At 42.0% G+C, this 14231-nt stretch overlaps 1 protein-coding gene across 1 annotated transcript; it reads right to left on the bottom strand.

Moving 5' to 3' along the window:
- Positions 1-398: 398 nt before the first annotated feature.
- On the bottom strand, positions 399-13486 carry LOC147624983 (protein phosphatase inhibitor 2-like). Its single transcript, XM_086818205.1, has 5 exons — positions 13293-13486; positions 13080-13170; positions 12080-12183; positions 11772-11960; positions 399-1030 (listed from the first exon to the last, which is right to left on the bottom strand). The coding sequence occupies exons 2-5, from the start codon at positions 13106-13108 to the stop codon at positions 780-782; spliced, it is 573 nt and encodes a 190-aa protein (XP_086674331.1). The 5' UTR covers positions 13109-13170; positions 13293-13486; the 3' UTR covers positions 399-779.
- Positions 13487-14231: the final 745 nt, after the last annotated feature.

Below are 14231 nucleotides of genomic sequence, written 5' to 3'. Positions count from 1 at the left end.
GACGAGATCAAATCTTGCATAAGGCGAAACCAAAAAGCCCCCAAACCTCAAGTGCAACATAATCCATGTCTATATTGTAGCATGAAAGTGTCGATCTCCAATCACCTAAATTCTTGTGACTTTGAAAGTGTTTTATTACTATAAAAGTAGTATAAGCTTAACCACATCTATTGGTAAATGGTTAGTGCCTTTAGCTCTAAAATATGGCAAAAGACACCTACCACTTTTAGACCCAACTACAAGCATATCATCATATGCAATGACATAATCAGATACTTACACATATAGTGTGATGCTTGTGTCTATGAAATCAGTAGACATACTTTTGGAGCATTCGTAGAACACTCTTATGCTTGTAGCTACATTACACATACAATCAAAGTAGAACTAAGCCAGCATAAAGCAAAACCGTAAGTGGAAGTATCTTTAACTAAGATTTGATTGAGTATGTTTATGAGTAGGTGAAGAAGAGGGGAGAAAATGAAAAGCCTTTTCTAAAAAATCAATCTTGCTAATTGCTGAAAACTCTAGCTGAATCCATCAAGTAAACAGAGAAGAAAGGAATGCCTATGATACTTGCAATGATTTCATCTGCAGCACGCAGTATGCATGCTGGATCTTAGCACACAGCAAAGGATCATCTTTACAAATAACTCTTCAAGTGCACCAAGTTCCACTTCCAATCACAAGGAAGCCTAGGGAGCCTTTCAAGCATGGCATTCTCAATATTGTTTATGCCAGGGTCCATGTAATAGGGAAAGAATATACTGGAGTGATGATCAACTGCACCTTGGCTGCTTGCCTGAGTTCTTTTTGCAACTCCTCGATGGTGATGCATCATGGAGTTCCACAGACTCAATGCCATCAATTACCATGTCTTGCTCTTGGCCCTTCTGTGTACCGTCAACATCCTCCTCAGCATCATTAAGAACCAGATCTTCTTGCCGTAACGCCTTTATCATACGATACTCATCATAATGTGCCTTCCTTTGCTCAGCAAAACTCAACCTGTAGCCGCTTCGACCCAATCCTGGTAAAATATGTTCAGATTCAATGGTAAACACCAAGAAACAGCACATCCACTCGAAGAAACAGGCAAATGTCAGTCAACCACTCAGATAAGAGAAGCTTCTTCACAAGACAAATCTCAGAAACACACCTCTCACAACCAAAGGAGAGTTCAACAAGTGAGCAGACTCAGTTCTTGATACAACCTTACATACTTGAACAGGATGATTTCTCTCTCTCTCTCTCTCTCTCTCTCTCTCTCTCTCTCACCCCCCCAGTACAGCCCGGTGCACCTTCCATGACCTTATACCCATACCAGATTATCTGCTCTGACCTCCTTGATTTGCATACTCATACTACATGGTTTGCATCTCCGGAGATACCCCCGATGATGCAGTTTTACCGAGATCTCTTTTTTCTGCACGTCACACCACACGGAGGTCTGGATAAATGCATCGACAAATGTCACAAACTATGCAGATGACGATTGGGCAGATTCGAATCTCGTCCCACCCATAGTTGCTAGGCGTTTCATGAAACGTGTTTCATAAACATTTCTTTCAAATCCCAAACATTTCAAAAACATTTCATACAAGGGAGGGGGGGGGGGGGGTGGGAAGGGAGGGATGGGGGGGTACAGGCCCCAAAATTTATATATAAGTTTATAATATGTAAAAAAATATGTTGCAAAACAATATTAAACAAGCATCATTTACACATGAAAACATGTTAACAAGTTAAAACTAAAGAATCTGGGTTAAAAACGCTTAAATTGTATAGTTCCCAGGTGGACACGAATGAAACGTGTTTCATTCCAAACGTTTCGTTTCATTCAAACTGAATGAAACGCGTTTCATTGCAACTATGGTCCCACCGCCTTGGAGTGGAGACGGGGCAGACAGAGGGCATTGCCATGGAGAACCAGACCTGTATCACCATTTCCGCCGGGATTCACACGATCTACCAACATATTTATGAGGTTTTTTGGACAAGCTTTGGGAATGGGAGGTTATCCGTATATGAGCTTCGGGCACCCTAGACATCATTCCGGGCACCTAAGCACAAGACACAAGCTTGATAGATTATCTCTAGCTTCATGAATTACATGGGGCATGTGCCCAACAAGTCATGGATTTACAAGAAGGCTAGTTCTATGAAAAACAGGCTAAAAACAGGTTATTTATGTGTGTTCACATCATTATTAAAAGCATAGTCATACAATATGGTACAGTACGGTATCGTGCGGGAATTTACCGTATCGTGTGAAATTTTGGAATACGATACAGTAAAGTTGGGGTTTTTTTTTTAAAACACTCGTAAATTTATAGATTATCAATTTGAAAGGATACATAGCTCAGAGGTTGTTACGCGCCAAAATTCCATTAAAAACAAGTTACAAACAAAAGTACAAAGCATAGTACCAAGGGCAGCTAGACCATAAGATCGGTGCAATGTGCGCTAGGCGCAAGTACAAAAAAGTGAGTACAAAAAAATGGATAAGAGGACGCAGGCTAGGAGGACCTAGATGGAGGCAGCAGCACTATTGGAGCTCTCGTTTGAGATCATCTGTAAGAGAAGAGGGAACCTCCGAGCCCTCGCCAAAGTCGCCATCGCTAAGAAGGTTGCCTTGCAAATGCCAAGGCCCAAGAGAGGAGAACTTGAGAGAAATGAAAGCTTGATTGAGCTTGAGAGGCTAGAGCTGTGAGAGCTTGAACTTGAAAGCTTCAAACTCGTGATGGAGAGAAGGTTGGAGGAGAGCTTTTTAAAGGGAGGCCAAAGAGTCCAAGGCACCCACCCAATGCCAGGGGCCTTGGAGAGCTTTTAAGAGGGAGGTGGTGGGTGCCTTGGACTCTTTGGCCTCCCTTTAAAAAGCTCTCCAAGGCCAGGGGCCTTTGCTTCTTGATGCGCTAACTAAGGAAGGTGCCTCACCTCAACCCTCCAAATACGGAGCAGTGATCACAAGGATAGAGAGAACATGTCCTTTGCATCCACACCAAAAGTCAACATCCACAGATCCTTGGCTGCTAAGCCTAAAACAACACCAAAAGCAAGCCTGTTCCATAACACTCAAAACAGCCATAAACGGCCATTTTTTTCAAAAAAAAAAAAAGGATCAACACGCAACGGTCAAAAAAAGAGGGGGGGGGGGGGGGGGGGGGGGGGGGGGTTGGGAAAAAACGTCACCTGGGCTGCGTTGGCTGTTGGCCGCCTATTGCTGCGCAGGGCTTCTACCCGGCTGCTCCTGGCTGTGCCACGTGGCAGCACTACGTCTACCAGACTGCTGCCCGTCTGCTGCGCTGCGCTGCAGGGCTTACTACATGGCTGCCCCCCCCTTGGCCACCTCTATGCTGCCCCACAAGCTACCTTGAGTGCCCAACTAAAGAGAAAAGGTCTCAGCTGTTGCACCTGCAACATGGTAAGAGAAAAATACCCCAAAACACATATATGCACATGTACATACATATGAGCATGCATGCACATGTACTCACACACACCAAGCATGTATCTGCACCCACACACGTGTACAAACTTACACATGCATATACAGGATTATCACGATCAGTGAATGCTAATCAAGATTAAACATAATCACAATGCTTAAGAAAAAAAGGTAAAATCCTCCGTCCTGTAACATAGCCCCCTCTTAAAACAAAGCAATCGTTCTCGATTGTTCATTCAAAGGATCTGCCAAACTGAAACAGAACCTAAGAGACCAATAAGAAAGCTATGTCATGCCAACTGAAACAGAACATCTGAAAAACATAAATCAAGAGCATCCATCTCGTGAATAGTCTTGTCCCCCTGGATGCTTTACCTGCTTCGCAAATGGCCATCCCACAGGACCCACGATCAGCAGTACATCATGAACATGAGTAAACACTGATGCTTATCAAATGAAAGTCTAGAATAGGCGTCCCCATTCTCTCAAAAGATCCGTATATCCATGAATCAAACCATGTGACTAGTACACATATATCATAGAAATCCCATAGGCAGATATACTGTCAATTCAGTATCTCGGGTGTGTTGATAAGAACACCAAAGCAGCTTCCAGATCTCATCCAAGTAAACTCTGTGACAAGGTAGTACTCCAGAATCCACAGCTGAACCTGTTGAAGCACTTTCTAAGGTAGGCTCCAAACCAAAAGCCTCGAGGTAAAGTTGTAGTATCCTCGGTGAATCTGCCAAGTCACCCTTCTCCATCCACTTCGAATCCATAGGTGAATAGTTCACAAACTTCACCAGATATCAACGTGTAACTTTTCCTCTGACTTTTCTTTCTTTATGTGCCAAAATCTGTTTCCGGTTGAAGAATCTCATCTAGTTCTTCGACTTCTGTTTGTGTCTCATCAACCTGATCTGTAGGCACCTCACCTTTGAAAGGTTTAAGAAGACTCACATGGAATGCATTATGAATCCTCCAATAATAGGTAGCTGAGGACGATAAGAAACATCACTCATCTTCTCAATCACCTGAAAAGGCCCATAGTACCGCATACTCAGTTTAGGATATAAGTGTTGTTTACCCTTCATTTTCCTAAGTCTAGCCTTCTCAAATCTCAAAAGCACCCAATCACCCAAATCAAAAACCAATGATCGACAATGAAGGTTTGCTGCTTTCCTCTGTTTCTCTTGAGTACTTTGAAGAGCCATCTTGACCTTCTTGTAAGCCTCATCCATACTCTCCACAAAATGATCTGCCTCAAAGATCTTATCTTTTGTATGCAAGATCGGAGGTACTTTCTTCCCGCCTTCCACAATCTCGAAAGGTGCCTTTCCTGTCGATGTGTGAATGGTGTTGTTGTAAGCAAACTCCACCAAAGGAAGATACTTTTCCCACTTCTCCTTATGATCCGAAACATAACACTTTAGAAGATCCAATACAACTGAGTTGGCAATTTCCGATTGTCCATCTGTTTGTGGATGAAAAGACGATGAGAACTTCAACGAGGTCTTCATGTTCTCGAACAATGCTCTCCAAAATAAACTCGTCATTCGAGGATCTCGGTCACTAATAATAGATGTGGGCATCCCATGGTACTTGAAGATATTAGTCAAAAATATCCTCACCATTTGCTCTGCATTAATCTTCTTCCTGACTGGAATGAAATGGGCCTGCTTGCTGAAACGATCCACGATAGTCCAGATGCCATCATTCCCACTCTTTGTCCTAGGAAGATCAAAGATAAAATCCATAGCAATACTCTCCCACGGTCTATCTGGAATAGGCAAAGGATGAAGTAACCCAGGAGTCTTTTGACGGTCATACTTCACCTTCTGACAAATGATGCAATCACGAACAAAAGCATCAGCATTCCTGCGCATACTAGGCCAATAAAAGAATGCCTCCAAAGCTTTTACTGTAGCTGCAATACCACGATGGCCTCCATAAGGCGGAGCATGGCATTCTGTCAAAACCTTCTGCCTGAACTGAGATGTGACACAATTTGTCATGCATCATCAAAAATCCTTCCTTGATGAGAGAATAATGATCAACTCGCTCTCCTTCAGTCAAACGATCAAAGATCCGCTCAAAATCTGCGTCATGTGCATACTGTTCTCGCATATCATCAAGTTCATGATGAAAGATAATAGAGACGACGGCCACATGTGGTTTCCTAGACAAGGCATCCGCAACCACATTCTTTTTGCCATCCACATGAACAATCTGAAAGTGAAACATGGACAAAAAGGTTACCCATCTCATATGCTTCTCTAAAAGCTTCGTTTGAGTAAGGAAGTATCGAAGAGTCTGATGATCACTCTGAACAATGAAATCAGTCCCAAGAAGGTAATGCTTCCAAGTAGAAAGAGCATGAATAACCGCAAGAAGCTCCTTCTCATATACTTGTAGATTCCTTTCTGCTGGTGACAGAGTTCTACTCTCATAAGCAATAACATGTCCATCCTGCATAAGAACAACTCCAATGCTATTCCCACATGCATCACACTGTACCACAAAAGGTTTATGTAGATCTGGTAGAACTAAAACTGGACCAGTGGTTAGCTTTTCCTTAAGCTTGTTGAAAGCTCCCACTTCCTTCTCTGTCCATCGAAATTTTAATTCCTTTTTGGTCAGGTGATGTAAAGGTTAAGCAATTTCTGCAAAGAATCGGATAAACCTCCTATAATATGAATAAAGTCTAAGAAACTTCTCACATCATGTATAGTCTACAAATCCGGCCAATTCTTTATCGCTACAATTTTTGCTAGATCCATCCTAACGAAAGTGAATCTCCTGCATGAAAAATTCACTCTTCTTTCCATTGGCAACCAATCTATGCTTTCTGAGTTCCTCAAACACTTTGGTCAAATGCTCCCGATGCTCCTTCTCTAAATGAGAAAACACAATCATATCATCAAAGAAGGTGCCCACAAAAGCACGGTGGGGTCGAAAAATCCATCATCTTGTTGAAAGTCGCTGGAGCATTCGTAAGACCAAAAGGAATGACCAAGAACTCATAAAGTCCAAAAGTTGTCCCTGAAAGCTGTCTTGTGCACATCTTCTGCCCTATTGCGAATTTGATGATATCCACTCTTCAGATCAATGCAACTGAAGTAAGCTACTCCCTGTAACCGATCCAAAATATCATCGATTCTAGGTATAGGGAATCTGTTCTTGATGGTAATATTATTCAGTGCCTTGTAATCAATGCACATCTGCCAATGCACATCCGCCAAGAACCATCTTTCTTTTGTACCAAAAGCACTGGTGAACAATAGGGCGAAAAGCTCGACTGAATCAACCCTTTGTCCAACAAATCACGCACTTGGCTCATAATCTCTTCTTGTTGGACTGCACTCACCCTATAGAATGGCTTATTCGATGGTGAACTTCCAGGAATCAAATCAATCCCATGATCCTCAGGCCTAGCAAGCGGCACCTCCCCTAGCAAAGCCTCTGAAAAACAATCTTGAAAACTTTTGAGAAAGTCTAATCTTTCCTTATCCAACTCAGACAGGTTAGAATCTGTGGTATCCTGATTCTCTTTAACAAACACTAAGTAAACAGAAAGATGTTTCTTTATTAAACGAGAAATGGCCGAGGCCGATACAACAGGAATAGATTCTCCTTTAAGCTTTACGTCAAGAGTGTGTTCCTTATTCTTGTGATGAGTGAGAGTGATTTTCCTGTTGAAAGTATCTACTACCACTTTAACTTTATGACACCAAGGCATATCCAACAAAACATCACAACGGCATATTGTAGAAATCATCCTCTCTGTCCGTGTAAGTCTGCACACTGAAACGCAGTTTCCCAATGATCGGTGTAACCTCAACCGAATGTCCAGGACAAGCCAAAGTAGCCTCATGCAACACACCCATCTCCTCTGGTTTGATGCCCAACTTTGCTGCAAGCTCGGGGGTGATGAAGTTTGCACGAGCCCCAGGATCGAAAAAGATCAAAACCTCCTAATCTCGATGTCTTTCCCATGCTCTGCACAACTCTGAAGATGCATCCCCTTGCTTCAACCCTATCAAGTCAGGTACTAGTCCAACAGACGGTTTCTGTTTCTTTGCTTTAGGCTCTTCTTGTGAGTCATCTGCGTTTTTAAGTGTTCTCTTTGAACGCCTATAGTATCGATGTCCCTCTTCTCCACAAGAGAAACATTTGTTCACATCTATAAGTTCTTTCTTTTCTTCATTTGTTCTTTGAGGTAAGGGCTGAAATTTCCTCTTCTTGGATTGCCCCTTCTCTCGTGGTTCAGTGTCTTTGTTGTCCTTAGACTCCTTTGCCTCTTGAAATGCTTTCTTTGAGAAGAGACGTTGATCCTTAAAACCTGACATCTCACCAGTAAGCATGGCATATCCAGTCTCAGTATTTTCTATCATGTAAGTCATATTCATGACCTTTGTTTTAATGCAATAGTCACAAAGCTCCTTGGGTAGCCCACAGCAATATGTCTCTACTTGCTCAACCAGTGACACGGGCCTAAAGGATGTGACCGGTAGCAGAGCATGACAAAATTTCTTGTTATATTCTTCCAGATTACTACAATCTCTAGAATCTATTCGATGCCAAGCTCCACCTCAAAAGTCGGTGTCAACCATAAAGAAGAGAACATTTGTTTGAACTCCACCCAAGTGCTAGGTCTTATACCTTGATGAAGAAGTGTCGACCACCATTGAAGAGCATTTTCCTTTAGGAAAGAAGCTGCCTTCCGTACCTTAGATGCCTCTGTGAAGTTACCACCAGAAAATGCCACATCAAACTGTTGAATGAAGGTGAGAGCCTTCAAACGATCCTTTGCACCACTAAAAGTATCAAACTTTACTACAGCACCACCCTCTTTATAATCTTTTAGCTTCTCGCCCGTAACAAGATTATCATATGGATGTGGTTTGAGAAAAGAATTGCCACACAGCATTAGATCCCATGCCCATCATACCACCTCCCATACCAGGCATACCAAAAGCACTTCCTCCACCACCACCATAAGTTCCATACATACCTCCTGGCATACCTCCATACATACCTAGCTGTATACCATAGCTCCAAGTCATGCCCATGTTGGGTACACCCGTCATGAAATGAAAGATAGAGCCTCTGCCAAAGTAACCAAGATGAGAAGTATTAAAAGGGTTTCCATGGGTAGGTGGGGGAAAAGAAGAAGAAGAATCGGGGTATGGCTGAAAATTTAGGTAGATGGGAGCCGAATGTTGAGGCTTAGGTTTCTTCTCAGACCCCTGCTTCCATGGTTTAGAATCAGCTTTGAAGTTTTGTGGAAAACATGAGTCCTTTGCGTGTTCCATTAATCCCTCCATCAAACTTTGCATCTTTGCTTCATAGGTGGCATCATCATCTTCAGCTTCTAGCATATCGGAAGGTATTTCTTGCTCGCTTTTCTCATCTTCATCGAGGTAGTCGTCCTCTTCCGAAGATAAATCCTTCATCTCCGCACTAGTTCCAGCCATAGAATTAAATGTGTCGACCACAGGCTCGTCTCTTGCAAAAGTTGACGATGAATCCCAGCAATGGAACCTTGAAACCGGCCTTCAGAAACTTGACGGGCGGTGAGCACACTTAATCACACTTAAAACTCTTTATGAACTGGAATAATAAACTTGGAGGAAGAAGAAAAAGAAATAAGTGGAGCTAGAGTGCTCCTGCACAACAAAAGACCAATTGGCCCCAAAGCATGGCGCCCCCGCAGGTATTTATTTATCACTCGAGGTCGGCGTAGCCCTTGTACAATTCCCGAGAAGATGCCTCCTTGCCTCACGTGGAAGAGATCTTCTCAAACTTTCACCCAGTTTGTGTTGTGGGATACAAGAGCCTTGGCCCCCTTTTTATACAAATTTTGGGGTGAAAAGCATAGCTTTTCCCCCTTAGAGAAAAAAAATACTACAAGTGCTTTTCTCTCCTTTATTGAAAAAATAAATAAACTCTTTGAAGGCTTTTTTCCCTTCTTTTATTTTTATTTAAATTTAAAAAAATACATGGCGAATGCATTTTTCAATTCCACGCTGCTTTTTCTCTTCACGTTTTTGCTGCCCGGCATTTCTCTTGCGTTTGGGGATTCGCAACCGTACGCCTGCTGGACTGTTCGCCGCTGGATTGCTCGCCTCTGCCATGTCAGCTGCCTCTGCAGTCAGCCCCTATGCCATGTCAGCTGCCACGTCACCTGGCAGCCGCCTCTGCCACGTCAGCGCCTGTGCCACGTCACCTGGGCTGCGTTGGCTGTTGGCCGCCTATTGCTGCGTAGGGCTTCTACCCGGCTGCTCCTGGCTGTGCCATGTGGCAGCACTACGTCTACCAGACTGCTGCCCGTCTGCTGCGCTGCGCTGCAAGGCTTACTACACGGCTGCCCCCCCCTTGGCCACCTCTATGCTGCCCCACAAGCTACCTTGAGTGCCCAACTAAAGAGAAAAGGTCTCAGCTGCTGCACTTGCAACATGGTAAGAGAAAAATACCCCAAAACACATATATGCACATGTACATACATATGAGCATGCACGCACATGTACTCACACACACCAAGCATGTATCTGCACCCACACGTGTACAAACTTACACATGTATATACAGGATATCATGATCAGTGAATGCTAATCAGGATTAAACATAATGACAATGCTTAAGAAAAAGAGGTAAAATACTCAGTCCTGTAACACTTGCCACATAGTAGCCGTTTCAAATATGAAGGCATTCCTAGTTAACCAGATATGCCACAAACCTGTCCACCTGAAAAAATGAAAGAAAACTGAATGTTCTGGGTTATCCAGCCCATTCAGAATCTTGCCAAAAATCCAGTCCAAGATAGGAAGGATAAGAGTTACGTTTCAACAAGAGGAGAAAACCCGGATGGAAAATATGTCTGCATGAATGGCTCTAACAGGGAGGTATAACCCCAATACGGCTAATAGAACCGCTTCAAGCTCATCCACAGAGAAATTAGGGCAAACACAAACATTATGTAGGCTGTAGCCTCTAAATTTGCGTGCGGCCGTGATCGCGAATTCTCCAGTGCCCCGATGGAAAATCTGTCTACACGAATGGCTCCAAAAGGGGGATAATACCCCAGTACAACTACTGAAACCGCTTCAGGCTTACCCACAAAGAAATTAGGGCAAACACAAACATTGTGCAAACTGAAAATCTGCGCGCAGCCGCGATCGCCCACTCTCTCTCTCTCTCTCTCTCTCTCTCTCTCCAAATCAGCTGTGCTTCTTGCACACTCATCAGGAGCTACAACACAGAGAGATGCCCAATTCAGGTGATTGGGTATATTTGAAGATTGAGAAGCAGTATCTAAAGTAGTTCACGCAAATTTCTTAGGAACCTGCTCCAAAAAACAACCACCATTCAAGATCATCAAGCAACTCAATGATGTGTTCTAGCTCAGCCATTGGAAGATGTATCCTGTGTTCCATTCTAGCAATATTGTGGAATACCATGCGCAAAGTTTGTCTTCGCCAAATGAGGATGAGCTTAAGTTGATGGATGATTGAGGTCTTTAGGAAGTTTTGATTCTTGTGATGCTTCATCAATTCAAAAGAGAATTCTCAACATATGGAGCTCTAGTACCTTCTCAAATTCAAGCAACATCTTGTCAGCAGTCCATAAGATGATTTGATGAGTAAGTTCATGGCCTTAGTTGTAAGCTTATCAAGAGGCTATGCAGCTGAGGATATCTGCAGTTCCAATGGAAGAGATTGTAACACCTCTCTCTCAAATGGTGCAAATCAAGCATTTTGCAGGCATTTGGTGACTGGTCTCAGAAATTTGAAAGGCAGCATTTGACCCACAGACAGAGCCTCTTCACACATGGATGCAGAGCTGGACCAGGTTTGGGCGGGCAATGGCAATTTGGGCAGCAGGCAGGCCAGACAGAGCAGCAGGCCGGTCAGACAAACCACATACCAGATGACTTAGCAGCAGACCTCAAGCCCACACCCCCTACACACACACAAGATCCTGAATTTCCATGCTGCTTCAGGGCCCAGGCCAGGCTAAGCCCAAGGGCTGATTTATGGCGCTGGCTCGCTGGCTGCTCAATGAATGAACACCAATAAACACACATGTATCGCTATGATCGAAGATCCCTAACCCAACTGATCGTTTCCATCACACTGGAGCTCCAATTCACATTGGATCGATGACCATCAAGATTGCCCAAACTCAAGTGCCATGGTGGGCATTGTTGGGCAGTCCTTCATCCACATACCACAAATAGCCCATCATGAGATTGAAAATGCAATTATCACTGGAGAAATAAGAGAGAGACTTTCCCCAAACACATAGGCTGACTTGGACTAACCTGTACAGTCATAGTCACAGTCAGTCGGTTCATCTAGGTCATCTTCTTCTTCTTCAGAAGTCCAGCCACTTCCCCTTCTTGAGATTCCCTGACCACTCGAAGATGCCACCTCACTCAGGGCATTGCAGATGGCCTGAGCATGCTCGGCATTGTCCATTGGATCTCCACTTGGAGACGGTGAGATCATTCCTACAATCCATATCAACATCATCTTAAAGGTGTCATTTACAAAGCATGCTTTAATGGCAGTCGCAGACAGATCACGATGCCCTAACGTGTAAAAAGGGTTTTCTCTGATGCTTCCGCACCCTCTGGTGCATGGTATGGAGTCTTTGGTTCCGTAATCTTCTTTTTGGGTGTTTTGTTGGCCTCCAGAAAGCTTAGATTTGCTTCATCCCAAGCTACCCTTGTGCTGAAGGAGAGAAAACCAGAGATAAGAAACTATACAAAGGCAGCAAGACTTTCATGCATGAAAATGCATCATAGCAGAAAATACCATGTGAAAAACTTGGGCTTTTAATGAATTAAGATGAAAAACAAACTAGAACAAGTAAAGCTTTTAGGTGGGTGAACTATTTTAAAAAAAGGTCTTTCTTTTTCTCAAAATTATGACCACTTGCTGCTGTTTTTTTTTTCCCAGGTGGAGATCCTGCTGATCAGTCTGCAATAGAGCTCCCCTCCCTGCTAAACCCTGTTGGGACCTAGGAGACGATGGAGCACACCTGCAGGCGATGAAGGACTGGATGTCCACTGGCTTACTCAAGCCCTCTGCTTTAGAGTTCAAGACTCTACCAACTCAACTACGAAGCATGGACAAACGCCTGCTGGTTTAGGGGAACATACTGAATATATCAAGCAGAAAATTTAATAATATACAAATTTAGACAGAAATTTTGATGAGGTTTAATGGATTTGATAAGAAAATAAGAGTTTTAGCATGTGAATTATTGAAAATAACAATGAAGAAACTCTTTCTTTTTCTTGAATTACATATTGATTTGGAAGTTTATGAACACCTTCTAACTCCTAATGACATGTACTCATGAAGAAAAATCTAATATACAAATTTAAATAGAGATCTGATGAGAAGTTAAATATTTGGACATGAATTTAAATGAGAAAATAATCGACTTGACAGTTTACAATTTATTATTTTAAAGAAGATGTTGAATAATGCAGATGATTTACTTTAGATTAAGCTAAATCACAAAAGCAAGGAGCATAATAAAATAAATAATGGAATAATATTGTTCAGAAAAATCATGAAATAATACAAAAACAAATAGCACCAAAAAGGGAAAACCTTACCTGGACGTTTGCTTGCCGTATCTTTTCATGTCATCAAAAAGAACAAAATGTAAACGAGCAGAAGGATTAGAAACGGGTTATGTTGTTAATCCTGCGAATTCCATTAAAACACAGGTAAATTAGAAATCAAGAACAACAAACAGGTAAAAAAGAGAAGAAATTCATATATCAGCAGAATTCAGATTAATAATAGTGTAGAAAGTAGATCTCTACCGATAAGTTGAAGATAATTTTCTGAATCGTTTTCTGCATCAAAAGATCAAACCATTTTCTGATGAAAATGGAGGAAAAAGCAAACCTCAAAACGCCCAAAAAAAAAATGGCCGCGGTTTTTTCATCCCAATGCTTTCTTGCCAAAGCACCTTGGGAAAGAGAAAAAGTCAAAATTACGAGAAAAAAAAATACTAGAAAATCGGCAATACATTTTAATCGAATGTGAAAAGAAAAAGTCGCAACGATTGATGCGTTAGGCTATGCGTTAATATACTATGAATTTAAATTTAATCACATGGGACGTATTTTATTTATTCATGTAATACCTTAGTAAGATGGCCTTATCCAAATGTATGTATTGATCAAATCACTATGCTCCATATAATATTTGATCAAATTCCTATGCAGGAGTTTAGTTTGTATGCTATATATATAACAAGAGAAAGATAGCTTTACATAAACTTTCCAAGCCCACATCAGCCCTCATCTGCATAAGAGTCGCCATTCAACAGATTTTGATGTGTAATCTAGTTTGTATGCTTCTTATTTATATGTTTTTAATTTTGATTTTGAATCCAGCCTTATTCAAGTTATTTGATTGAATCGCCTATAGACTATATTTTTTTGGGTTCACGAGGGCTTGCCAACATGCACACCTTTACAAGGTGTCATGATCTAGCTCAATAAGGACTTTTAAAGACGTGGGATGTGACATGTTGTGAAAATGGTTGATTGGACGAGTAAGCTTAATGACTTCATGTTTACTCTACATTAATACTCCTCTTATAGTTGAAATCTTGTGATATAAAAACAAAACATCTCTCTCTCGTTTCAATATTGCTTTGAAGGTGAAAGTTATGAGTTAGATTGAGGTGTGTAATTTTCGAGTTGAAATGTGAACCCTTTAATATATCAATTGAAAAATTATAACTAAAGACT

Source organism: Cibotium barometz, chromosome 24, assembly GCF_041138505.1.
Source record: "Cibotium barometz isolate CiBa-2024 chromosome 24, ASM4113850v1, whole genome shotgun sequence".
NCBI lineage: Eukaryota > Viridiplantae > Streptophyta > Polypodiopsida > Cyatheales > Cibotiaceae > Cibotium > Cibotium barometz.
This window is presented reverse-complemented; position numbering and strand designations above follow the sequence as displayed.